Source organism: Strigops habroptila, chromosome Z, assembly GCF_004027225.2.
Source record: "Strigops habroptila isolate Jane chromosome Z, bStrHab1.2.pri, whole genome shotgun sequence".
NCBI lineage: Eukaryota > Metazoa > Chordata > Aves > Psittaciformes > Psittacidae > Strigops > Strigops habroptila.
The window spans coordinates 54,754,943-54,781,694 of record NC_044302.2 but is presented as its reverse complement, the minus strand read 5'-3'; the positions used below and the strand labels follow the sequence as shown (position 1 = coordinate 54,781,694).

The 26,752-nt window shown below is 37.8% G+C and overlaps 1 protein-coding gene and 1 long non-coding RNA gene across 10 annotated transcripts in view; both read right to left on the bottom strand.

Moving 5' to 3' along the window:
- Positions 1-2,621: 2,621 nt before the first annotated feature.
- CDC42SE2 (CDC42 small effector 2) overlaps positions 2,622-26,752 on the bottom strand; it is an 86,065-nt gene continuing 61,934 nt past the window's right edge. For 7 of the 9 annotated variants that reach the window (XR_003994987.1, XM_030511427.1, XM_030511431.1 and 4 more), the window contains 3 exons: positions 9,656-9,757; positions 5,013-5,130; positions 2,622-4,582 (listed from right to left, as the gene is read on the bottom strand). Coding sequence is in view for 7 of the 9 variants with exons in the window: in XM_030511427.1 (XP_030367287.1) it covers positions 5,032-5,130; positions 9,656-9,757 (201 nt within the window). In the remaining 2 variants the exon portion in view is untranslated. Of the gene's footprint in view, positions 4,583-5,010; positions 5,131-9,655; positions 9,758-22,926; positions 23,135-26,752 lie in introns of those variants that run through there. The other 2 variants (XR_003994988.1, XM_030511430.1) reach the window with 2 other exon arrangements.
- LOC115619359 lies at positions 23,471-26,737 on the bottom strand. Its single transcript, XR_003994989.1, has 2 exons — positions 24,662-26,737; positions 23,471-24,570 (listed from the first exon to the last, which is right to left on the bottom strand). It is a non-coding gene; the product is annotated as an uncharacterized LOC115619359 (long non-coding RNA).

Below are 26,752 nucleotides of genomic sequence, written 5' to 3'. Positions count from 1 at the left end.
TAAACAGTTGTGAGTTTATTGAGTACTGCACATTTTTCAATAATTTATAGCTGATTTAGTAATATTAAGTGACGAGCAGTTTGCTTCATGCCACAAATACAGGGAAAGTAAATGGGTTTTCTTGTTCTGACATACTAAAAAGCACATGCAATTCCTCTTCCTTACATAAACATTTTTAATCTGCTCACCAGAATACTGCTTTAGTATTTGCCAATATTGCATAACGTAGGACATCTATTATGAATAAGGATGTTCTGTTGATTTTCAAGGAATCTAGCCAGAGCTATACATTCACAGTGATGATGATTAACAAATATGGCTTGCATTTAGGAAGTGTTACTTGCTCAAGTTAATGATAACTTCCCCTTATGTTGTCTTATTGCAGCTATGCACAGAGATTTCTCCTAATCACCTAACAGCAAACACTGAAAGAACCATCTAAGATTTACCATTTCTACACAGATTTTTGCCATCAGGATATGGTTAAGTTTTCATAGGGAATCTTGCTCGCTGCTTGTCAATCCCTTCACTCAGTATCTCTTAACATCCCAGTGGCACGTGTTGTACGTGCCATCAGCCTCAGGCAGGTGAACTTCCTAAGTAAGGTAGTGCTGTGCTGATGATCATTTGTACATCTTCTTGCTGTTAGTAGCATAGCTTTTTAGGGAAGCTGTAGCCTGTGGCTGCAACCAACATGTTTTCCCAGACTTAATACAAAGGAAGTCCTAAACACTGAGCCTACAATGTCCTTTACTCCAAAAATGGTTTGTGTCCTAATGTAACTGTTTGTGCTCATGGAATTGCACTATACCACTAAATCTGTTCAGTCCAGATTTCATCATTATGTCATGCTAACACCTGTTTTAAGGAATAAGAAAATGCTGGAGTAAATAGTGCATAATGTAACAATATGATGCATAATTGTGCATAGTCTTCAGTGAATAGCTGTGATCACAGAAAAAGGGATATGGAATCAGTAATGGCAATTTTACCATTTAAATTCAAATAAATGCAATATTCCAAAACTTCAAAATCCAGGATCACAATTTATGTGAAATCCTCACCTAAACGTTTTGATCTGTGGGACTGTGTACTACCCAGGCATCTTCCATTAAACTGTTTTCACAAATATAAAAACTTAATAAACTTTCTGTGGGCAAACCCTGTACTGCTTCCTGCTGGTTTCAGAAGGGGGCATAGTACTTCTTTATTTCTTAAGGCATATAAAGCAAGAAAGTACAGTCAATTCATTAAATCTTTTGAGTGGCATGCATAGAGATCTTCTATGAAGATGGAGATCAGGAAATACAATAAAGTGCTGGAGATCCACAGAATCCTTATAAAGCTCAAAGAAATCAACTTTCCATTCTGTAGGAAGGAGCCCTATTCTCATGGACATACACAAAATAGGAATAGCTTTAAAAATTAGACTTTGAAAATCAGTATTTTATTTAGTTGAATGCCCTCTATCCTCCGCCCCCCCCCAAATACCCCCCTCAAAGCCAACCAAAAGACAAGGAATACTGAAATCAGAATAACTGTGCTGTGACTGAACAGGTATTGTACTTGGTTAGAACGTCATTATGTAGACGGGGCAAGATTTTCTAACAATTTTCTGGATCTGAAGGGTGAGGGTTTTCTGGTGTATCAAATCATGGCAGAGTACAGTCGACCAAGAGTACGACGTAAGACCAAAACTATGTTTAGAGACTTGGTTGCTCATGCTGCACCTTCTCACTTAAAAAAAAAAAAAAAAAAAAAAAGAAAAAAATCAAAAAAGGCACAAAAGGGATAAATTGACTCATACAACTGCTTTAGGCAGCTAAACAGCCTAAAGACAAAGTGAAAGCAGGCTGGCTCCTTCTTTAAGAGGTCAAACCCCTTTGTTTTTATACACGGTTATATTAAAGCATCTGCTCTTCAAGATACACCTTTGTAGACAGTACTAAGCTTCTATAACCTCAACATTTAAACAACAGAACACTCTAGTTGATTGGTATCTCAAGGCTTTATCTTGATCTTTCTTTCTCTTTAGAACTCTCTTTTTTCCTCAACTGGCAATTTGAAGAACTTGCCATGAGCTAAAGAATTCATTACCAGTCTTTACAACAATTTATCATGAGCTTTAAAACTGTAAATTAGTGCTTAATGAATTAACTTTGAGAGTGTCAAATATAAAAATTGAGCCAAATACAGAGTAGACAATATTGTGCCTTGCAGGTATATTTAATGCATATGTGTATATTAGGATGACTAGTTGTACAATTAAGTCTGATCACCACAGTAATCTGTATCACAATCAAAAGAATAACACACATACCAGTTGCAGTCAAAAGGAAAGAAATCCTGTATATGAAGGTTTCCAGTGTATTTAAGAAACCTTTCCTTGAAGATCCTTGCAGAAGCCCCTGCTATACACGCTAAATCAATGCAACAAAACTGCCACTAAAATTATGGTTTAATCCACTTGGCAACAAAAGGGTCAAAACACTCCAGTCTGCAAATTACTTACTGAAACTAGTAAGTTACTCTCAGAGAATTTTCACCACAAGTTTGCCCACAAGCTGCAAGTGGTCTTCTAATGCAAATGTAATTTATGAAAAGAAAAAGTATAGGCCACCAACTGAAAGAAAACATTTATTGAATAAAAGTCAATACTTTCCTTTTAATATCTCCAAGCCAACACTGAACTGACTTTATTCAAGAATGAACACAATGTACAAAAAAAGTATGTCTGTTATAAAAATACGTCATATTTTTTTCTCCTGGTTATTGAGTTGAAAACATTTTGACAAGTGCAAGATATGTTTGGCAAGCAAATTTAAGCTGCTATTACCAATGACAAAGTTCAAATAACTTTGTAATCATAGTATATTTAAGACTCATTGATAAAGTGGCATTGGAAATGTTGACCTCTAAAAAAAAAAAATATATATATCACTGCACTGCCATGTTTATGCACCCAGACAATTGAACATCTTGATCTTCTGTTGTCACAAATCAGTACCTTTAATCAGTGAAGACTATCCAACCCAATTCGAACTACTGAACCAGATAACTTGACACCTACCACTGGAATACAATTTAGGAAAGGCAAACTACCACCATGGCCCTATATTTTGTGTGTTGTTTGTGAACTGAGAGAGAAGGCTAGGTAGGTTCATAAATGTTTAAATCAACCTGACAGCTGTTGCAATGTGAAATCAGGGTAAGTATGGAAAAAGAATAAAGAATCATTGACAGCAATCTACATTTATGAACACATGCGTGCTCACGTATAAAAACAGATCTGACTAGGCTCAGTTATGCCTTGTTTGGATGTTTTTTTTTTCCCCACATAAAAATTTAACTCAACCAGGACTCAAATAATTGACTTCTCTCAAACCACCAACAAGGAGGAAAAAAAGGGACCATTTATAGAGATAATCTGAAAACAGTGCAATATTAAAATACAGTTTCACAACGTGTGAAAGAAACATGCTTTGGAACCTGAGCAAAAGGCGTTTTACTGACTTAGTAAAAAGTCACCCTGTATGTTGTTTTCATTGGCATCTGTTCTGCCAGATTAGTATGTTGCTCTTAGCAACTTCCATGGCCCCTAAATATTTAGTACACAGAAACTGCCAACTACTCGAGAGGTCTACTAAACTTTTCAGCTAATATTGCAGGCAGTTTGACATGCTGCTACTGGAAATGACCATACAGCCTAAAATTAAGAAAAACTGTAAAAAGAAAAAGAAGCAGCCAAACTTATGCTTTTTTAAATAGACTAAAGCACTTCCACAACACTTAGATACGGTACTACACTGGTTTACAGTCTCAAGGTCAGCTCTTTCAAAATAAATATACTTGAACATTTACAACAAATGCCTCATGAACACAAGCTCTCTCTTTATTACTTCAAGACCAGCTGGATAAAAACTAAAATAAAAACATAATTCTGAAGCAGCTAAGTTACAAATCCTTTGTTAGAAACAGGCATGACTTGGTGCCACAGCAAAATTTTTCACCAGTCTGCAGTAAGCAATTTTTACTTTTTTTTTTTCTGCTAGCACCAAGAGGGCCACCATACAAAGCAACCTCACAAAGCATGCGGTCATCTACTCTGCTGATTTTGTATGAAATAATCATTTGTGCTTGCAGGTCCTAGACCTTTCAAAAATGGGTATGAACAATAGATGACTGAAGACATTAACGGAAACTCACTCATTGCTAAATGACTTTAGTGGACAAAAGATTTAATGATTAAAAAGCAACAGAATGTTGCACATTAGTATTTGTGAGGGATTAGGGAAGCTCAGGTTGGTGCTTTAATTTGCCTTAAAAACAAACGAAAAACTAAACCCAATCCTAAACAGCTCTATGTTCATGATTCTGGTAGAAGCAAATGCGTGCATGCCACTGAAAGGCACGGTTGGACCAATCTGATAAATGGCATCATCAGAGCAGAACAGCAACTTTTCACTGGAGTAATCACAAAGGGTGAACAACGAGCCATCACTTCTCTCGTCATGAGCACAGAAAGCAGTCACCAAGGCAAAAAAGAGGACACAGGAAAGAAGATACAGGAACCCACAAGAACCTGGAAGAAAAAACCACCATATTAAACTGAGTTTTGAACATTCTGAGTGACCATTTCCCCTACTTTAACGCTGCTATTCATTGATTCGACACCTTATATACTACACTTAAATGGATGGAACTGTTGCAAAAAATGGTATACTAACCATATCACAAAATTATACAACTAACTTCACTTGCAAAGATTTGCCTACAACATCACCTTAGGTATAAAACAGTCTTACAGACAGACTGATGCAGTCAGGACAAGCTCTAGTTCATTGTGTAAAAAGAATAATATGCTCACATGACACTGTATATTTTACTCAGAAATCCATTTTAAAATTGGGCATCATAAACACACAGCTATTTATAGGGAGCTAATTCTGAAGTAGTATGATTGTTCTTCTTACTACTCTACCAGTGCCTAAAAAACACAGTGCAATACTTACTGGAAAGGTTTCCCCAGGGTTATCCTGCCTTTGTATCTACAAGCTGCATCTGAACATTTGCAGACATGCCACCTCCATAGCCTCCCTTGGACTGCATTTGGTTCTGAATTGAGCTCACCTGGAGACAGAAGGTAAAGGGGGACAGAGAAAAGAGGAAAGGCAGTTAGTGAGCTATGGATTTTCTGCTTCCAATTCTATTTCTCAGTTTAGGTTTGGTTTTCAAGTGCTCCTTTGGCATTAAAGCTGCATTACTTTTGCATGAGGACATGTGCAGCATAGGCTTGGTGGAATATTCACTTCTGCAGGCAGCTCAGCAGGAGAGAGGGAAGAACTGGTGCTTGAGCAGAAGTTTTTCCTCTCTCCTAAAGAAAACTGGCTGATTCAGGCTTTCACTGACCCGCTTGATTACTCAAAAAAATTTAATCAAATCTCTAACTGGTATCCAATTCCACTCCATCAGACAATCTATAATTTACCTCATTATATGGAAAGGGTTCTTTGCCAAGTATGATAAACCAGAGAAGTTGACACTGTTATGTTAAAAGTATAATAGACAACTTACAAAATATCTGGATAGCATCTGCACCATATGGCTAACTTCAGATAATTAAAAAAAGAACTTTCTAAACCAAAAAGGAACTTTTGGTTCGTGGAAGTTTTTTTTTATCTATTTACACAACAGCAACACTGCTTTCCTTCATTGCTCTATTCTTTTAGATGGCAGGGAATTTATTGTTTCAATCATACTCAGTCTACCAACTTCCCTGGAAATAGCTTATTTGAAGGTATTTTTAGCCTGATGCAAAGAAATACATAAAGAACGCTTCCCCTCTCACTCCAAGACATGCACATCCCTCTATGGCTTTCATTGCCTTTCTCAACAAAAAGGAAGGGAATCCATAGTTCTTTACTGCTTGTGTTGCAGGAGTCAAAATAATAATGTCCAAGTGCCTGCAGGAAGACAACTCCAGCATTAAAGGTTTTGCCTTTTTCCCTCTGCACTCCAGAGCATACGTAACAAGTACACAATGAGCACAAAATAACACATTCAAGGCTACAGCTTCTGAAATTGAACTTGCAGCAAAGCCTATGCCTGCAGGGCACCACTTGCAATTATTACATGTATGCTCCTTCACAGAGACCTCAAAACAACACTAGAAAACTGTATTAAAACAGCACTGGAGAAATATTTCCAAGTAGCTTGCACGTTATTTCCCCTATCTACAAAGACAAAAGTATATTCTTTTCTACAGCAAAGCAAAACACATGCACACACACAAAATTAATCAGCACAACTCTTCCTTACACACAGTTTCTCAAGGCCAACGTAAAAAAAAAAACAAAACAAACTTGTTTTAGGATCTTTGTCTTCAGCACTGTGCAAAAGATCTGATTTTTCTGTATTTAAACTCAGTGCAAAGCCATTTTCTACCTTGACGCTTTGCTCAAATACATGATACAGCTACAGCAGCAAAGCAAAGTTACAGTTGCATTTTTCTTCAGGGGAAAAGTGTTCAGAGCCAATATGGACTACAAACTCAGTAACGAAGTAAGGATAAGTGCATCCACGTTTACGGGGTGGTGTTTGAGAACTCTGACATTTTATCCAGCTGGTCACATGCACCAAACATCTTCTGTTGGTCACTGGAACAAAAGGAGTTTGAATTTAATCTGGTGTTTTTTTCTTTTTTTGGTTTGGGTTTTTTTTTCCCTCTCAGAAAAGAATTAATATACATGTAAATGTATTCACAAGAATGACTTGAGGATGGCATTAATTTCACCTGAATGACCCTACCTCTAGTGAAAAAGAGACAGAAAAACATCTCCAGGCCATGTCACCTTCCAGCCTGACAACTTGCCTGGCCAAAGCGTAAATTTTTGAGTACTTCTAGAGGTTAGAATAATTTTTCTGGTACTTGAGTCACACATATAGATGTTTGTGTTAGTGGGTAAAGAAGTAAAACACAGAGGCTAAAACACAGAGGCTATTACATCTAAAGCAAAGAGAACGCAGCAAATTAAACTTGACTGCATTAGCAGTTCAGTGGCCATTTTGTATATTAAAGCTTTTATAGGAGATACAGAACATTAAAAACACTGAGCAAAAGCAGGTATAACAGCTGTAGGCTTATCAGGTGTTCTTCTTTCTGAAGCATCTTCCTTCTGAGGCAGTCTGAGCTACAAAAACATGCACCATGAAATGCAATTATTTTTTTCTTTCCCAAAGATGCCATTGCCTTCCTTTGATGATACGTAATAGCAAGGTTGTTCTCTCTTATGTCCAATTTAGATAGGATAAGAATTTAAAGATTTTGGAAAGTGAAGGGGATTGCACCAATTAGAGATCATACAATCTGTTGTGCTGCTTATGTCTGATTAATTTTCTTCTTTCCTTTTCTTCCCCTTCCTTTTAGAATTAGGAAATCGCACAGACAACCCTTGAGAAAGAAAACGAGGGAAAACTAAGAAAAGGACAAAACACATGAATTTAAAGACTAAAATGAGGAATATGAAGCAGAAGAAGAAAGTGAGAGATTTCACTATGGAATACGAACATAAAAGAAGGTGGTGATGGGAATGAGAAAGAAACAGTGCACAGAGGACTCCGACTGTTTAAATGTACCTTTGACAAAGGAGTGAGATGCTCTACAGAGAAAGCAAACAAAAAAGCAAAATATTTCAGTAGTCAGAAAGCTACTGTACTCAGAATAATAAGGGCATGTAATGAAGAACAATGCTGATGAGAAAAAGGCACACTCCACATAGTAAATAAGAACCAAATTCACATGGGAAAAGCTAATGAAATTGCAGGAGGTCCTTCTGAAGTATTCAGAAAAGAGAAGGCATAAGGAGGTTCATGAAGGAATATAGTGTCCATACTATAAAGGAAATTAAGCAGCAGAAAAACATATGGAAGTTTACATTGTAATCTTGGAATTTACACTGTGAAGAATGAACAAGGAGACTGGATGGAATATTACCACAATAAGTCACCACAGAAGAGGCAGGAAAATAGCAGTGTGAAAAAGCAGAGATTTGTGCTTCTGAAGAGAGAGGGAAAAACAGGATTATTCTTTGCATACAGATCCTTTCTACCCGGGATCAAAAAAATTACTCTAGTCACTGACACAGCACATTATCCAAATGAAAAGAAGTGAGAGAAAGAGATAGCCAGTTATAAGCGTTCAAAATGAAAAAGTCTATGTAGAGAGACAATAATGATTACCTACTATCTAGAGATTAATTGGATATTACACGAGGCAAAGATGAGGGCAAGCAGAGGGAAACGTCTGACGTGAAAGAGCAAAGCTTCAGGCAATCACCACAACCATCACAAGGGGCAGCTCAGCTGTGAGAATGAGGAAGGTTCTCACAAGAGAGACAACAAACACAAAAAGCAAAAAGCCATGCTAAAAAAAAACCTAAACAAAAAACCCCCAACAAACCAAACCTGCTCACTTTATTACTTTATTTCAATTTAGAATGGCTTTAAATATTAATGTAATACTTTGCATTAAATAAATAATTAGCTTTAACTGAATTTTATCAATTTGAGGCTGTGTTTGTCTGTTTAACATGCTTAGAGATGTTTTCATAGAAATCACTTCCAACCCATTACACTGTTTCTGGGAAAGTGTAGCAAATTGTTTGTCATGTCAGATTTTCTATCTTTGCCCTTCCCCAATATGTACTGAGTTACAAGCTGTCAACTAGCTGAAACTACAAATGACCTCACTTGCCTACATTAAAATGGTCTCTTTCCTTTACAACTCTGCTTTCTATTCTGATACCTCTGAGAACTCTTTCTTCTCCTTTGTCAAGAAGTATTTTCCATCATTTTAATCTCAAAACATTTTTTTTCCTTTAAAGAGTGTTATTAAGGTCAAGAAGTTAATTTTCATCATTATCTACATACAACCCTTTTCTAGAGTGCATATTATTGACCTTAAAAACAGATTGACATTTCACATAAATATGAAGCTGTACACCAGAAATCTCTCCTCATAAGCTGATTTTCAGTATTTACCTTACCTTCTGGTTTTCACTTTCAGGGAGATAAAAATATTTATTGCTCCTGTCATCTACAGGAAGCCACAAAACCTTGCCTCTGACATTGCTGCTTGCTCTGGAAATAATTCACACTGCAAATAGGGCTACATAGTATAGAAAAACCTCAAAAACACCACCCAAGAAAATTTGTGCACCATTTTTGTGAGGTAAATTAGTTTTACATGAACAATATTTAAAATAGCTTAAAGCATTTAAGGTAAGAAATCTAGTCAACTACAAGACACTTAGAAGTTACTTAAAATACTCTAGTATATTTTCTAGATACATCTCTATTTTAGTTCATACATGCCATCAGAACAAATTTTTAAGAAGTATTCTACCCATAGCCTATACAATTTATACAGAATCTACTAGGTGTTGTCCATAAATAGAGGAATTTTAAAAATGGTATTCTGTAACCTTGAATGCAAGAGTTTAGGATTTGAGATTAAGATGCTAGCAGGTTGTTCTTTCACAGAGATTCTTTCTCATAGTTGGAAAAAAAAAATAATAATTGCTTCAGCCACAATATACACATACAGTGTTCCTGTATTCTGCTTAAGGTGAAATGCTCTTCATCTGCTCATGCTTACCGAATTCATTCCACTGAATAGATCCCCTGATCCTACGTGAGCTGTGTGAACAAAGTTTGTTGGCTCCCCAATCATGCTTCGGTCAATCCGCCGCCGTCTTTTCTGAAAGGAAGGTAAAGAAACCATCTACATGAGAGTCACTGAAAAGGCAAAACAGTGAGTGTCAAAAATATAGAAGTTAACTGTCCATAGGATATTGCATATACTGCAAGGTATTTTCATAGTCAAAAAGCATAGTCCAAATTCTCAGGTTAAATAAGACATTTGCAATACTGTCCTTGTATCTTTTACTGGAAGGCAGAGTTGCATGGGCCTTTGAGCAACCTGGTGTAGTAGAAGGTGTCCCTGCCTGTGGGTGGCGGGTTGGAACCAGATGATCTTTAAGGTCCCTTCCAACCCAAGCCATTCTATGATTCTATGATCTATAGCAGATCATTAGACCATCACTGATACCACTCAGGAGTGGTATCAGTGGACCTAACATTTAGGTCAACAAAACATTTGTAAATTACCTTAATACATTCCATCCTTTATTAGCAGTATTTGCAGTGTTTTATGCAGTAACTTCTGCCTATATTTGTATTTAAATCATGATGTGACAGATAAAATATGAGGTTTAGTCATCCAAAACAAGAATTAAGGATCAAAGAACATTAGTATAGCCTACAAAAACACTAACTTACAGATTTCTGATTTGCATGCCATGGAAACTTACGTCACTATTTGTAACACCCTTCATGGTGATGTTCAGAACAATGCCTTGAGTTTGATCAGGGTTGGTCAAAGACATATCTTTACTGAACACCATATACTCAGATAACTTCCAGTCTGCATGGTTGTAGAATGTGAGCTGAAGGGGTGCAGTGTGATAGTGAGGCAGGATGCCTGATTAGGGACTCTGATTCCCATACCATGAGACAGAAAGCAAGAATTGCTTAAGGTCTGCCCCTGCCACCCCTCACCTTCTCAGAGTCACAGCTTCATTTTTTATTAATGTAATAACATGCAAATGAAAAATCAGACGCAGTAAGGACTTCCTCTAATTAAATCTCCTTTGGTTGCCTGCCTCCAGCTAAGTATTGCATCTAAAGGAATAAACCAAGAAAACCCTATACTCATTTCTTAAGCCAGAGCCAGGGAGTTTACACAGAGCAAACCATGCACTGTGCAGTCACTGTATGCCCGTATCTGTATTTGAAAAAAAAAAGCAACCAAACAACAAACCCAAACAACCCCACCCCAAAACAAACAAGCAAACAAAAAAACCCAAAACCCCCAACTGACAACAACCCTACAATAGTATGAATATCTCCATTTAAGGTGTGTCATACGAAATACAGATGTAATAGCTAAGAAACTACTTGAGAGCTTAATTAAAAGCTTCCCATCATCTTAAAGTCCACTCAGTCTCATTTTTAAAGGTATCTCTGTTTCTAATCTGCAATGAGATCGTAAGACCACCCAGACTAGAGACACGAAGGTACATGCCTCATGATTGGGCTAGCTGCTATTGAAATACCGCTACAGATTAAATCTTTATGAATCAGAGCCCACGACTATGAGAATACGTCATGGGGTTTAGCCAGCAAGTACAAAACACATTTAATCCTTTACTACACCTTTTCCCTATTACTAAAGTCAGATCTCAGTACATTTCAGTACCTTATTGCATCATATTAATAGCTGGGGTGAGGAGAAACACATAAAATACTCCCATAGAAACAGCAAAACCAAAATGTCCTGATATATGCGAAAACTATTAGTGAACTTTTTACTCCCAACAAGTCATATCAACCAAGTAATATCAACCAAGTAAATATCAACCAAGTAAAATAATCATAGCTATAAAAACATCTTCATGTATTTGAGAGCTTTCACAGAGAAAATATTTATGAAAATTAACTGAGATGTCTCAGTTACAGAAAACATTAGGAGAGTTCACAGAGCTACAAACAGCCAAACAGAATCTATTACCACGCTCGCAAATGCATTAATAGTTCAATCTAGAAGTCAAGCTCACTTATACTTACAGCATACAGTTTCTTAAGTTATGCATGATATCAGCTATTAAAGGCATAAGTGACCCACACCAGGTTTCTGCTTCCACTAGATGAGAACTGCTCATCTGACACATTCAGGACGAGGAGCATCTCCACCAAGCCTGAGAATTATTTTAAATGCCCTTTGCTGTATTTACACAATATAGTATTGTAATATGTTATGGCTCTGACAGAGAAAGAAGCTCTAGAGAGCTGTATGAAACCCACCACTCCAATTAAAACACTTAAACTTGTTTCAGGCTTGTAGTAGTTGCCCTTCTTCCCCTTAAAAAAACAAAAAACAACCAACAGCCACAGTTAGATTCATTTATATGACTGAACAATAAAGCTATGATTTCTTGGTTTTAGTAGAGTTTTGAAATGCAGGGTTTTTATGCAGAGAAAATGTAGATAATCCCAAAGCTTTCAGATTTTTTTGTTTATTTACTTGTTTTGCGAACAACCAAACCCTTTCTTTGTGCAACTCAACTTCCTTTCCCCTTTACTTGTTGCTAAGATCACTGTCATGCCAGTAACAGAGCTAATGTGCTGGATCTTGTGACTGTAAATGATTTTCTGCTAATCATCTGCTAGTCAACTAGTAACCAGCAGTTAAAGTGAACTGTCATCAAACACTGTTTCTTATCTTAAGCGAGTTTCGTATCAGAGGCCATCAGCCAGTTACACCTTGGCATGTGCCCACTGATGTGCTCTTCCTGAAGCAGTGGAACAGTATTTAAATGCTCAGCTACATTAAGACCACAAAATCATTCACTCTGAAAAACAATCACACATCATATTTTTTTTTTTTTTCTGCAGGAGAGCTCAGTTTGTATCTACACTAGTGTTTTAGCTTGGATCATGAGCATGCTTTTGAAGCAACTTTGCCAGTCCACATTTACCATGCTTCAATTTAATTTCAGAGGAATCTTGGAGTGTACAAATGAGACTTCTTCTGGATGAAACACTACCATTGCTAATGGACATTGAGCTGCTCTTACTAGGATGTGCCATTTCCATAGGCACAGCCTCATGACCAATTAGCATGGGTGAAGTGACACAGGGAGCACTGTAAAAAGTTACCTCTGTGCAAGGAATGCAACACAGGAGGCAGGAGCAACAGGAGCAAGCCCGTAAAGGTTACAAAGCTTTTACAGAGGACACCATAAACATTAGCTCTGCCATCATTTTACTGTGCAGTTGTATTTTGTGAGGCCCTCTACCTCTAAGAATATGTGCAAAACCATTGTTCTATAAACAATAAGAATTAACACACAGATTTGACTCTTCAGTAAATTCAGTATATTTAATTTGAAAGAAGCTGAGAAGCAGCACATTTATCTCTTACTTAAGAAGAAATGAATTGTACAATTACGCTCATTTCCCTCTGGTGCATCACTGGAGCCCTTCCATGGTTGTTCCTATGCAAGCCACATGCCTGAACTGACACAGCCCATTGAAAATGTATTCCCGCTAGCTGTCACCCATGCCCCAAACTCCACTTGATAACATACCACAAATAATTAGCCTTATAATATATACATACACCACTAACCATTGTAGTAATGAGATCTGACTATAAAGGTGATATATAAACCAACTGCATGTTTATAATGCTAGTGCAAAGGACTTCAACATACATGCAGCTGAATATTGGGAGCATCTAAAGGCTGGCTTTAAACATGTTTTCTGACAGAACACTTATGTGTCCCAACTCTAGCAGCCTAACTGCAATGAGACATTATGTCCCATAACTGTTTTATTTGTGACTGTTTCTTAGCAGGGGGGAAGTAAAAGGAAGTTCATATTGATTAACTAACTGGGCTGTTACCTTTCTTGTTGGTTTGGGCCAAGTTACTGAAGCATTTGTTATCAGTGGGCAAAGAATAAAACCTGAATTGTAGTATTAAAGTCTCAACTGTAGTATTTGACTCAGCCTTCTTTCTCCCCAGCTTTGTCCTAGGGTACTTCCTTCTTTACTAAGGGGGGGATGGGTGGTAAGGAGCACAACAGAGGTGAGAGATGAGAAAAGACCTGTAAAGGGATCCTAGAAGTGGATTACAGAATATCACATTTTAATGGCTTTACTCAGTTTGTTCCCTTGAAAACAATCTGCAGAATTTGAATTGTGAAGTACACACCAGGTAGTCTTCACACCACAAAAAGAGTAAGTTATCTTTAAACAGAAGTAGAGGACATGCAGGTTTGTGTGTTAAATGTTTGAGAGGAATGGAAGCAGTCCAAGGACCCACCTCAGAAGCTTTGCTTTGAACATATACTAGAAGCAATGAAACTGGATCACATATCAGTTACCATAGTAATGAAGTAAAGAATTGATGTCTCTTCTATTCTTAATCTCCAAGTGATGCCTTGCACCCACACAGGGTAGCATCTCTTTCAAAGTACAAGATGAGAATTCAGAAAGCCACCAACAGCTGCATCACACAGAAATAATTTTAACCGTGCAAGTTTCTTGAAACTTTTGGTGAACAGTTTAAAAACTTCATTCAGAAAAAAATTAATTATACCACGTATACAACCTGCCCTTCAGCAAAGCCACAAGCATTCTTCTGAAATACCGATTTCATAGGTCAAAAAAATACCTATTGCAAGACATTTAAAACTGTAGTTTGTTTCTCTAAACAAAGAATTTCCACTGATGGGTCCAGAGGCATGTAAAATTTCCTTATTATTCCCCTTTATTTTTGGCTTGCAAGGAAGAAGTGATCTTTTTTGACTATCTCCAAATTTTGTTCAGAGGCTAGGGCTGTGCTTCTCTAGCTCAAGCCACTTCATAGTGATGGCAACGGTTCTGAATTAGGCAAGTTCTTTGCCTGTATACATACATACGAGAAAGAACAGGTTTGGAAATTTTTCTCCTTATGCATCCTTCTCTGCCGTTCAGGACAGGCCACTCAAAAATAAGAAAAAGAAAATACATGCAGAGTAACATCAAGGTCTCAAATGTATATTTGAGTGATGTCACTTAGATCCTAGCAGGCTGATAATTATTTTTTGGAAGCTGCTAAAAGTAGAAGTTGCAAATGAAGTCAGAGTATTATACAAAGGTGTCCCAAAGTCAAGTACCAACCTACCTATGCTGGGGACCAAAAGCAGTCTCTTCTGTTTAGCTGGCAGAAAACCATGTTCTGCTAAATCTAAACCAGATTTTTTGAGAAAACTGCTAGATGTAAGTGACACACAGCACTTCAAAGGATGCTGCAACACAAAAGCCTGTGTGGATTTGATCTGCAAAAAGCTCTGTCTCAGCCCTGGTCAGCCCTCAGATGGAAGTGGTATGTGGGTGTGGATGAGGAACATGCTTTCAAGGCACAGAGCAAAACATGGTGGAAACTGAGGAAATTCAGAGGGGATGATAAGTCACCACCATATCTGGAACATGTAGAGCTTCTGAGAACATTGCTTTATTAAAATTCCCATATATGGCACTTTTCTCATAGCACCTGTAATTTACCTCCCCTTTAACACACAAGACAAACTGCCAACTCTTTTTCCCACACACCAATGATCTTTACCCAGGTGCATGCTGTCCTGAGATCTTAGGATCTCAGAAAAGTTAACTGCAAGAAACTAGGCAACAGAATACCCACTGCCTTCAGTGCGAGCATACTACAGGGAACAAATAGAGTATGTCTACACTCACAACAAATTAGTGGCAGGGGAATACTGGAACTTTGCAACTCGCATTAAGAATAAAAAATTTTGGTATTCAAATCATGAGTGGTAAATCTTTGTTATGACCATTCTTTTCAAAACCTAACACACCTACAGTTGCTTTTCATTTGAGAACATTTTATTATTCCTCATTAGTATCACTAAGCTACCACAAGGCAACGATAACACTTTCCTACTGCTAACTTTGTAACATTTACCAAAATGTTACAAATGTCAGTTTTCAAGACTGTGCTTCCATATATATATAGTTTTGTCTTATTTTATATGCAGCAAAAATATTTTGCACGTGATATATTTATGTATTACATAACAATATGTATTAATATATCATATATCGCATTTCAAGGCATTTCTCTGCCACTTCAGTTACCAGTGCTCCAAAAAATGTAGGGCAGAGTAAATTATATCAGAAAGGAAATAGCATGCTGATCTATTCTGATCTTGTGCAACATATTTCCAATCAGATCAGTATGAAATGATCCATATACAAAGTGTCAAGTGATGTACCTTCCTTTTCCTGACACCGTTCTTTCTATCTTTCATTCTAACTACCTATAAAGAAGAGGAGCTTTGGCTCAATTTTGTCATAATTTCTCCTTATTCTACTATTTTTCATTACATGTTATTTTGGCTTTGCTGTTATTTCAATATAAAATCTGTAAGTTCGCCACAAAGACGGACGTGCAGAAAAAAATTTCAAGAAATGACATTCATTGAGGCATAATCCTTGTGCTTTATAGCCTCCCTTTCTGAACAAAATGATGAGAAACTTTTGTATTTAACTTCAAAAATGGCCTTGATACATAATTAGGGAAAACCAAAACAAAATACCATGCTTTAGCACCTCACCTTATGCACGGCAAAAGCATCAACTTCCAGAGATTCATTTTCCAGTTTATTCTTTAAGAAGACCAAGGATTGTGTAAATCAAATCATAATATTCCACATTAGAGTGGGCTATTGCAGCAGCATTTGAGGCTTCAGTGGGCCCCGTTCACCTGCCAGTACTGCCTTCAAGTCAGCAATGCTTACTGCTAGCTTGGAGACTTGGTAACCTAGTTAAGCAAGAAAAAAAAAAAAAAAAAAAGAGTTTTTCCCTTTTCTTAAATGATTACTGTAATAAAACAGGCTTATCTCTCTTGGCAAGAAGATAAGAAAATAACATTTAATTCCCCTCTGAAGCCCTGGTCAAGACTTAATATACTCCCTCTACTGGGAAACTCCCCCTGGTGAATAGAGAAGTGAACCATCCATATGGACGTAATAAAGAGTTGTTCTGCAAAATTAATTTCTGTGTTCAGAGAATGACCAGTTACATTTATTACCTCTGAAAATGTTGCTCTTTTCAAAGCAGAAAAATGACTGAATTCAGAAAGTTACACAGCTTTTAAACTTGTCTCCACATGGGGGTCAGTTTTTCAGACTGCTCAGTCGCTGCTATCTCAGTCACTAAAATGGCATCATATACAGTAACAAGCAATTCACTCTCTACAATAGCTGTTTGCAAGCTTGACTTTTAACTAACAGCAGAGTAATTTGAACATAATGAAGTATAATTACTTTTAACCACATCATCTAATCCTTTGCCACACTAAGAGATCTAAAGTTAATATAAACAACCCTAATCCCCAGCTCCCCTACAGTAGAAGTAATCCCAGTAGAGCCACCGCAACTGCTGTTTTTAAGGTAGACAGGACAAATGCAATGCCTAGTGAATTTGCTTTCAAGTCAGTGATAGGTAGATATGTGATTTGCCTTTTTTTTTTTTTTAATAGGAACTTTCAGATTTATATGGGAGCTTACAGCTACTTGTTTAACCTTCCTTCACAAATAACCCTCAAACAGCAACTCTTTTTTTGAGAACTGTTACTATGCATTTTAGTGCTAATTTCAGACTAACCCAATGCAAAAAACAAGCTCTTAATCTGCTAATTTAGCCTCTGGGATCTTCACCACTAATCAAGATAGGTGTTTCATAACTTTTCCCTGAGAACAAAGTGACCTATTAAACTTTTCAATGATAGACTTCTCTGTCGAAATAGAGCTGTTTGCTTGCTTCGTATTCAAGAACTCATCTACAATTTCAAAAGCAGTACAGGCCAAAGATAAAGCTAAGACAGAAATCTAAGGAAAGGATTTAATCAAAGACAAGATAGTCAACCATTTCAAGATGGGGGATTCAGATGGTTACAGGAAAAACTGAAGGAGAGAGAAAACACCCTTCATTTTTCCTTCTTTGATCTCTCCTGCTTTTCGTATCTGCTCTGAAAAGAGCACCAGGAGCAAAGGAATCCCTGTGCTATGCCACTCAACTGATCCTCTGTATGCTAACACAGCGAAAGAGCTAGTTACTTGCTCAGAATAGGAAGTATCACATCACTCTGTAGAGGTGGCTTTCTGTCCTCCCACATATGTGCTATAATGCTCCCAAAATAGTCTGATACACATAGGATGTCTGTCTGTCTTTCAAGATATGTTGTGGTCTTAATCACGTGTCTGGGGTCCCAATACTGACCCATGAAAACTACCTAAGAAGGTCTTAGAGAGTGTCTTCCATCAAACCCTACATAAAGGAGCTGCAGGGGCAAGGGTATCCCTTGTATTTGTTTTTGTGTGTTGTGTGTTTAAGATGCATTTCTCCTCACAGTCCTCCCTAATTAGGAAGCTGGAGATTCATGTTAAAGCCAACAATATGCATGTACATTTATAAAGCTGGAATGCTAATACACTCCCATCTCTAGCAACTGGATCATTATGTAGCAAATTGGTACTGTGAAACCAATGGATGGATGTATGATATCGTCATATAGCCAGTACTGTATTTTAGATGAAAAGGCGGCAGACCTCCTAAACATTTCCATGAATATCACGGTACTTTTTTTTTTCCAGCGTTTTAAGCCCATGAGCTTCCACTGCCAATTCCAACATTTATGCGAGAACTATGCAAAACTTGATGAAATTAAAGAGATACCATCCACAGTAATGTTAAAAGTTCAGTCAGGCACTAGCAGATATTTAGTTTTAACATTTAATTTAATTTTTGAACCATAAATTAACAGTGACTGAAGAAGCAAGGATGAAGAACTAGACCTTTAAGTTTCAAACGTCTTATGTCAAGAGGTCTACCACACAGAAGAAACACCGAGAAACACAACTAAGATAACATGCAAGATAAATTAAAATGCTAGCTACTCCCTTCAAATCACCATAGTTCAGTGGCAGATGTATTCTAAGGCAGTAACGTGGTGATAAGCACAGTGTTCTGACCAGCTCTATGACCCTCATTAACCGAAAACACCAAAGCTGCTGCCATTACTAACACGTTTTTCTCAGTCCCTTAAATGGGCAGTTTCTAGCAGAATGCTTTAAGAGTCTTTATTGCTTATGGATCTTAAAAATTATGGCTTAATCAGAACCAAAGCAGGAGGAAAAATCAGTACAGGTTTTCATGACAGCTCTTAAGCAACAGAAATGAGTAGCAGGCCTCCAGCACAGTCTGCTTTCATCAAGTTTTCAAGAAATCCAGGATGCTACTTGACTTCTCCAGTTAAAGGAGAAAGAGTTTGGAAATTTAGACAAAGGACTGAAAAGAGGTAAGTTTAATAATAATGTAAGCTGTTATAATTAGCATATAGTAAATTGATTATCAAATGTACACTAGATTTGGCCTTTAAGCAAAATCACTTGGCACTTACTGACTCAAGCAGCAAAAAAAGAACAAGCAAACTGTCACTTCCTGAACTCCCAAGCAAAGAAACTAGCAGTTCCATTCACAGTTATAAAAAAGACAAAAGGGAAAATAAAAGAATGAAAAACGGCAGAGAAACTGACTTTATCAAATCTTCCAGCCTGATTTTAAATTTAACTTCACATGAAATTAATCTATTTTGTAAATTAATACCTCAAACTGGATTGCATATTGTTATCTCAAACAGCTCTTTTGCTTTTAGCAAACCCAGCACCTTCTTGAATCTTTTGAAGTGGCTGTTTTTTGATGTGTTTACACAATATTCCATTATATTATGATGGTGTTAGTCATCACATGATAAAACTGGCAATTGTAGCCTATGTTTTCTAAATAAACAGGAAAATTTGCCAGATGAGGTCAAATGACTAGGAAAGACAATAGATCTTTTAAAGAAATGTGTTTAGCTCACACATTAAAGGGAACTTGTTCCATTCCAGATGCTTAAACCAAATTTAAGTCACATAGCAAATCAGAATCCATTCCTTAGTATAGGTAGTAAATACTGTCCTTTTCAAAATACATATTAAGACAATTTTAAGATTACATTTATAACTTGTAGCTTAGCTGTCACATTCTACCACGAATTAACTTCTCTTTCCAGTAAACTTATTTTCACTACTTCTGGTGATTAATGCCTCTAACAATGAAAAAAACCCAACCAAGCAACAATTATCTAATATAATAATACTGGTTTTCTCCTATAGCAACCATACTTCTTTAATGTTTTTAGATGGACTACACAGTCTGATTATAGAGTAAAAGATAATTTATCAATGACAAGAATAGCAGGACGCAATGAACAAGGCTGTGATACTGGCTTGTGTTATTTCAGCAAAAATCAGAACTTAGCATTTAACATATGCACTTTTCTTACAGTTGCCAAGCTGTATAACTTCTAACATGTTAGGTGCTGCTTGGACCAAATGCTTATTACCAACCCACACAGCTGGAAACAAAGTTCATCACTGCACCTTTTGGAGTGAATCCAGAGCTATGACACAGGTAAGGGGAAGAAGCTCTGGTGTACGCTGTATGGAATCATAGAATGGTTTGCGTTGGAATGAGCTGTGAAGATCATCTAGTTCCAATGTTCCTGCCATGGGCAGGGACACCTTCCACTAGACCAGGTTGCTCAAAGCCCCATCCAAACTGGCCTTGAACACTGCCAGGGGTGGGGCAGCTACAACTTCTTTGGGCAACCTGTGCCAGGGCCTCACTACCCTCACACTGAAGAATTTCTTCCTAATGACTAATCTAAATCTACCCTCTGTCAGCTTAAAGCCATTCCCCTTTCTCTTGTCACTTCATGCCCTTGTAAAAAGTCCCTCTCCGGCTTTCTTGTAGCCCCTCTTTAGGTACTGGAAGACTGTTAAAAGGTCTTCCCTGAGCCTTCTCTTCTCCAGGCTGAACAAGCCCACCTCTGCCAGGCTCTCTTCAGAGGAGAGGTGCTCCAGCCCTCTGATCATCCTTATGGTCTCTGGACTTACTCAAGCAGGTCCACATCCTTCTTATGGAAGGGGCCCTAGAGCTAAATGCAGTACTGCAGGTGGGGTCTCACGAGGGCGGAGAGAGAGAACTGAAAGAGTGGATTTGTTCACCCTTTAGAAGAGACATCTGCTTGTGGTCTTAACAGTCTTTCACTGCCTAACAGGATGGTACAGAAGAGAGAGAGGCTTGGAGGTGGCACAGTGATAATATGAAGAACTACAATCTGAAGTTGCAAGATAGAAAACACCAATTAAAAAAAAAAAAAAATTTTTTTAAATTAAAATTGTGATGTAGGTGGTCAAGCACTGGACCAAGAACCTAACGAATCTGGATTCTATCCTTAAAGATCACCAGAACACAAGTAGACATGTCCCTGTGAAAGCTGGTCTGGTTGATTCTACTCTGAGTGGGGGGATTGCACTAGATAACATCCAGAAGTCTTTTGTCACCTATATGATTTTTCAAGTCTCTAACTTCAGCTGTTGATAAAGAAAAATGTAGAGCGGGCTGGAACTGACTTCCCTATTCCACAGATGTTGTAGATTCTCCCCAGTGATCAAAATCACTGGGGAGATCACATGTTGAAGGATACAGATTAAACAAGTGATATAAGATAACACCACAATACAAACTTTCTGAAAATTTCTAAGAGCTTTTAAATAAAAGCTGATAACACACCACAAACTGCATCATGTTCAGCTTTCTTCTCTTTCACTTGCTGACCTTTTCCAGAAAGAACACAGGAAATACTTGTAAGGTCATCTGGCATGACAAGAGCTGTAGTTCTCTAGAGAACATGTGTCAGGATTACAACATGTAGCCCCTCCTGCTCAACCAAATGAATGTCATTCCCCTTTCCAGCTACAACACAAGCAAAGCTTCGGGTATCCTTAAGCACACTGCATACTGAAATTACTTTGTTAAGGAATGATGCTTTGTGCTCACAAATCCTGTAATAAGACTTTCCAGAGCTAGCTGGCTAAAATAATGTAGGCATCTGCTCACATTTAAACCTGTATGGAAGCATACACGTTGCGTAAGATACATTACATACAAGATTTCCATACTCCCATGTACATTCTGGATATATGCACATACCAAACTCTATCACAGAAAAGTAAAAGAACAAATAATAAACTATTACCTCCAAACAAGCAATAGCTACTGCCAGATACAGGATCCTCCTCAGTCACAGTCACCATACAAAAATAATCTCTTCATTAAGGCTAACACTTTCTCTGGACTGGCTAGTTAAAACATCCACTGCTCTTAACAGCTGTAAGTGCACTGCCATATGTGCTTGCAAGCAGCAGTCTGGTACTGCACATTGTGATTCACCTTCGACTATGACAACAAATCAGAGCACACATGGTATTTTCAGAAAATCTCCACATGCAACTCACAGTAATACCCTTACTGGGAGCAGATGGATCTTCAGGAGTTACAGCACTGGTATTTTTTCATAGTAGGAGTAACAAGTGTAAGGTCTAGTACTTACATGACAGGTGAAAACAAAGCCATGACATTTAATATCCTGAAGAGTCAACAAAGACACAGTGAATTCATCAGCTTTTAAATACCTGTGTGAATGTCATCTTAGAAGCTTAACATTAGTTTGCCCAAGTAGCAGCAGCTTATTGTTTATAAGCATACGGATATGAAATAACTAAGCATTCACCTGCTTTTCTAGTACCACTAACTTCACGGTGAAGTTTTATCAAAATGAACTTGATCTAAATCATAGAATCATAGAATGGTGAGGGCTGGAAAGGACCTTAAGATCATCTAGTTCCAACCCCCTTGCCATGGGCAGGGATGCCTCACACTACACCGTGTCGCTCATGTCTCTGTCCAGCCTGGCCTTGAACACTGCCAGGGATGGAGCATTCACCACTTCTCTGGGCAGCCTGTTCCAGTGCCTCACCCGCACAGTAAAGAACTTCTTCCTTATATATAACCTGAACTTTCCCTGTTTAAGTTGAAACTCCTTGTCCTATCACTACAGTCTCTGACAAAGAGTCTCTTTCCAGCATCCAAATGAAGATACTTTTTTTGGTACAAATCCTTTTTTAAGGGAACTATTCCTATTACATTTAACGTGTGTCAGATCCATGAGACACACTCCTGACTGATGACCTTTCTGGCAATCTTCCCTTTGGCATTTACTTGCCACCTTTGTGAACTCATTAACTCTGGGTTTTCCTTGCTGCTCCAAAGGCATCCTGACCAGCCACCTCATTAGCATATGAACACAGTCACACAGCCTTGGGTACCCTGATTTGCAGTGTGGAGAAGCATACCTAAGCATGGAATCACAAATCTGCTTCAATGGCCATCCCACTGGTTGCTCCTATGATGACTTACGCGAAGATCTCAAATTTGAACGTTGGAAAAACTGATCATCTCGTTCATTTTAGGTAAGTCACTGGAACAAGGGTGTACCAAAATATGTATGATGTAGTCTCTCTTTGCTTGCTCTTGAAATTCAAAGCAAGATGGAGTGTCAACCTACACAAGGGAAGCAGGAACATCCTTACATATTCTCCCCACACTATGAAAAAGTCATGCATTTGAAAGGTGATCGCACTAGTGGACATTGAAATGATGGCATTATACACAAAATTAAAAATAAACAATACAGCAAGCATCCAACACAATTTAGCAACAGATGGGGAAGTAGATATTTTAGGGATGCTGAGATGCCGAGCCCACACATAGCATAGCTAGAAGCTTCTCTGGAGGAGCACTCTACCAGCAACTCTTAAGAAATGTTTCAATCAACAGCTGTGCTTTGACTTAAAATAGCTTTCTGCTCAGCTTTTGACATATTCAGAATAGTATCCAACAGAGCAGCCACACAGAAGGCTGTGCCCAGAGTGTGGTTATTCAGGAGCTACTTAACAAATCCTATCAGAAGCATGAGGGCAAAGGAAGAGCAACATGATGTGCCACTGCAAATCCATAGACTTGAAAGATGAAGAAAAAATGGAAAACTTCTAGTCCAGCACTGTATTCCTACCTATTTCAGTTCAACAAGGAAGTTCTTTCAAGGAGTGTTCTGCTTTCCCTAGCAAAACAAAGGAATCCTTACTGCCTTGCCCAACCTCCTATCAAAAGGAAAACACCAGTTCCAAGCATGTACAGGCACTTTTGCATAGTCTAGCTGAGGCATGCCACAATTCCTCAGATTTTGAGTGTAAACAATCATTAACTATTTAAATTTCATCAAGTCAGAAAATGCCCCAAATTCCTAATTTATTTGTCAAATTCTACTCTTCTAAACACAGCCCCATTGAAAAGAAGTATTCAGGAGTAGTAACAATAGCTCCTTGCTCTTTCCACTCGCTGTACTAAGACAAGGCACAAATTTTGTTGAAGACAGTCTCAGGTACATTCATGATTCAGAATTTACTGCTAGACTAACAAGTACAATCAACAGCACATCACACAATCATTTTAGAAGCAATGTTGGCTGGTCGTAGTGTTCAGAAAAACCTTTCTACTTACTAATCCATTTCTGTGCCAAGCCTATCCCTCCTTGCCTTGCAGGTCTTCTGCACTAATTTATCTGTGATAAATTTATTACTGTGAGAGCATAATTTCTATTATTGTGTCTCCTACTTGCGTACCTTTTCGCCACTATTCCTTCAGTCTAGTACTGTCAATTCTGAAGTTGGACCCACTGTAGGAATCCAGGAAATTTAGTGGCTTTCTCAGTGTGTTAGATCTATGGGTCTTGCCAGAATAAGCCCATATTTAGGAGCTTCTTAAGACAGGAAGAATAGGAAAGCATGGTTCTTTAACATTCAGCAGAAGGGGAAGCTTTGGCTTTGCAACACTGAGCACCATGGAGCTCTCTCAGATCCCGCAGTTTTTGAAACTCAGAAGGCTGTGGTAGTCCTGCCGTCTCTCTGGTGTTTGCTCCACATCTCTTTATTCACAACCTGGTGAAATGAACATGTATGCAGGCATGGACAGCCAGAAAAATTTCATCCTTCCAGGTGACTTGGCATTTACATCCCACCACATACTCACTTCTCAGGAGTCCTCCCTGGCCCAGCTCCTCACTCCTCTCTATTGTCACCTCTGTCCTGGTCTCCTAAAGGTATTAGTCAACTTTGTCATTTGACAGCCATCCAGGCAGGAATTTTACTGATATGCTGCTGTTTTCTCCTACTGGAAAGAACAACTGATATACAAGTTACCTCGATAAAAAATCTCAAAGGCTGTAGAGTTAGAAGACAATAGAATAGTATTAAGAAATCCTGCCACTTTAAGCTTCTGGCTGTTCCCTTACCTTTCTTTGTCCTAAATTATTTGTAGCAGCTATGTTAAAGTCCCTCCTGAAAAAAAGGGAATTGCTTATAGCTCTTCAGAGGCTTAAAAAGTTTGTCTTAAAAACAATGTATGCTTGGTTTACGTTGCAGCTGCTTTTACACAACGCCAAACATTACAGCTTCAGAAGTGACCCTAGTTCTAACATCATTCTAGACAATCTCAAACATAGTATCTTAAGCTTTGAAGTGTTAATTTTAATATATTATACTGAAAATGCAAATACATTTTAAGTACATTTTAAGAATCTGATATTCTTTAAAACTCAAGGGCAAACATAAGTTTCTCCACTAAGAACAGAACAAAGGTTTTGTTTTCCAGCTGCCTAGCTAAAAAAGTCAGAAAACGGAAAGATGTACGCATTATCAAAGACACTCCACATTCTGTCTTTAGGATCACAAAGGAAAAAATTGAGACACCCAAACCTTTCTGTCCTTCCCAGTTGTTTCCGTGCAGGCTCCATTTTCAGACCACTCTTCTGTGTTTTAAGATTATATAGTTACAGTTCATTCTTGATTAAGAAACTAAAACAAGAAAACTTGCATAAAACACAATCTAAAACTTAGGTGTGGTTATTTATCTGAGGAACAGTAACAGAATGAGCCATACCACAGTTAGCATCCCACAGCATTTCCTTTCTCACACATTGCAAGTGTCTGCTATGTTCGGTCATAAAAAAGTTGTCAGTGATGTTCACCCCCACAGTGCCTGCAGAGGCAACATTGCTAAGAGCCTAAGCTGAATTCTATTCCTTCTTGGGCATGACCAAATTATTTACTAAATTCCAGTGAGCTGAAGCAAAGGGATTACTTGCAGAAAACTTACTATACCAGTGTGGGAAAAAGATTCAGCTGGACTCTGAACGCAGATCAAGTTTGCAGACCTGGCAACTGGAAATGTTGCTTATTTTCAAAAACGGATTCTTATAAGAGTCAATCACTTGATGTACATTTTATTGACCAACAAACAACTATAATGTAAAGCAGGTTTTCAAGGTGTATTTCAGAGCATGCTTCAAAAGAAAAGTTTTCCCTGTCTTTTTTAGATAAAAAAATACAAGGACATAAACCCCCCAAAAATCCTCTCATTCCCTTTATAATTTTTCTTTCATTTTCACTGGGTAATAATGCAAGCTGACCAATTCTGAATGCTAGATTTATTATGTAATGTAAGACCCTGTAGAGTACCTGATCACTTTTCCTGTAAGCTCTTCTGTTCACTCTGACTAAACAGAAATTAGTGTTTACACTGGTGTCAAGTTCAGAAAGAATGTGCAAGAGACAAAAGATACTGCAGAATGTAGTTTTGGTGATATGAAGCATGCTACCAGCAGCATACAAGGAGACTGATTTTACTGTCTTCAAAGGATGAACAAGATGCCCCCACATTTATAAAATATTATGGCAGATGATACAATGCTGTTACTTCACGTGAGTGTTGTGCACTTCAGAAACTCCTCTTGTATTATAATTTTTCTAGATATGGAAAAAGATATTTACAATAAACATCAAGTATATATTGTCTTTTTAGACTTAACTATGTAATCTATAATTAACAGCATCCATTTAAAAATCTAGCTAGAATAGATTTTTGCCTTAACATTTAAGCTGTTTGTAGTGCCTTTCCTCAGAGAATGTTAGCACAGTTAGCAGTCACGCACTGAGAGTAATACTCTGGCACTTGTTTCATGCAATTCAGCTGATTATTCCCTACACACACACACACACACACTCTGAACAAAACAACAAAACAACAAAATCCAACCCACCATCTAAAACGTACCTCACAAAT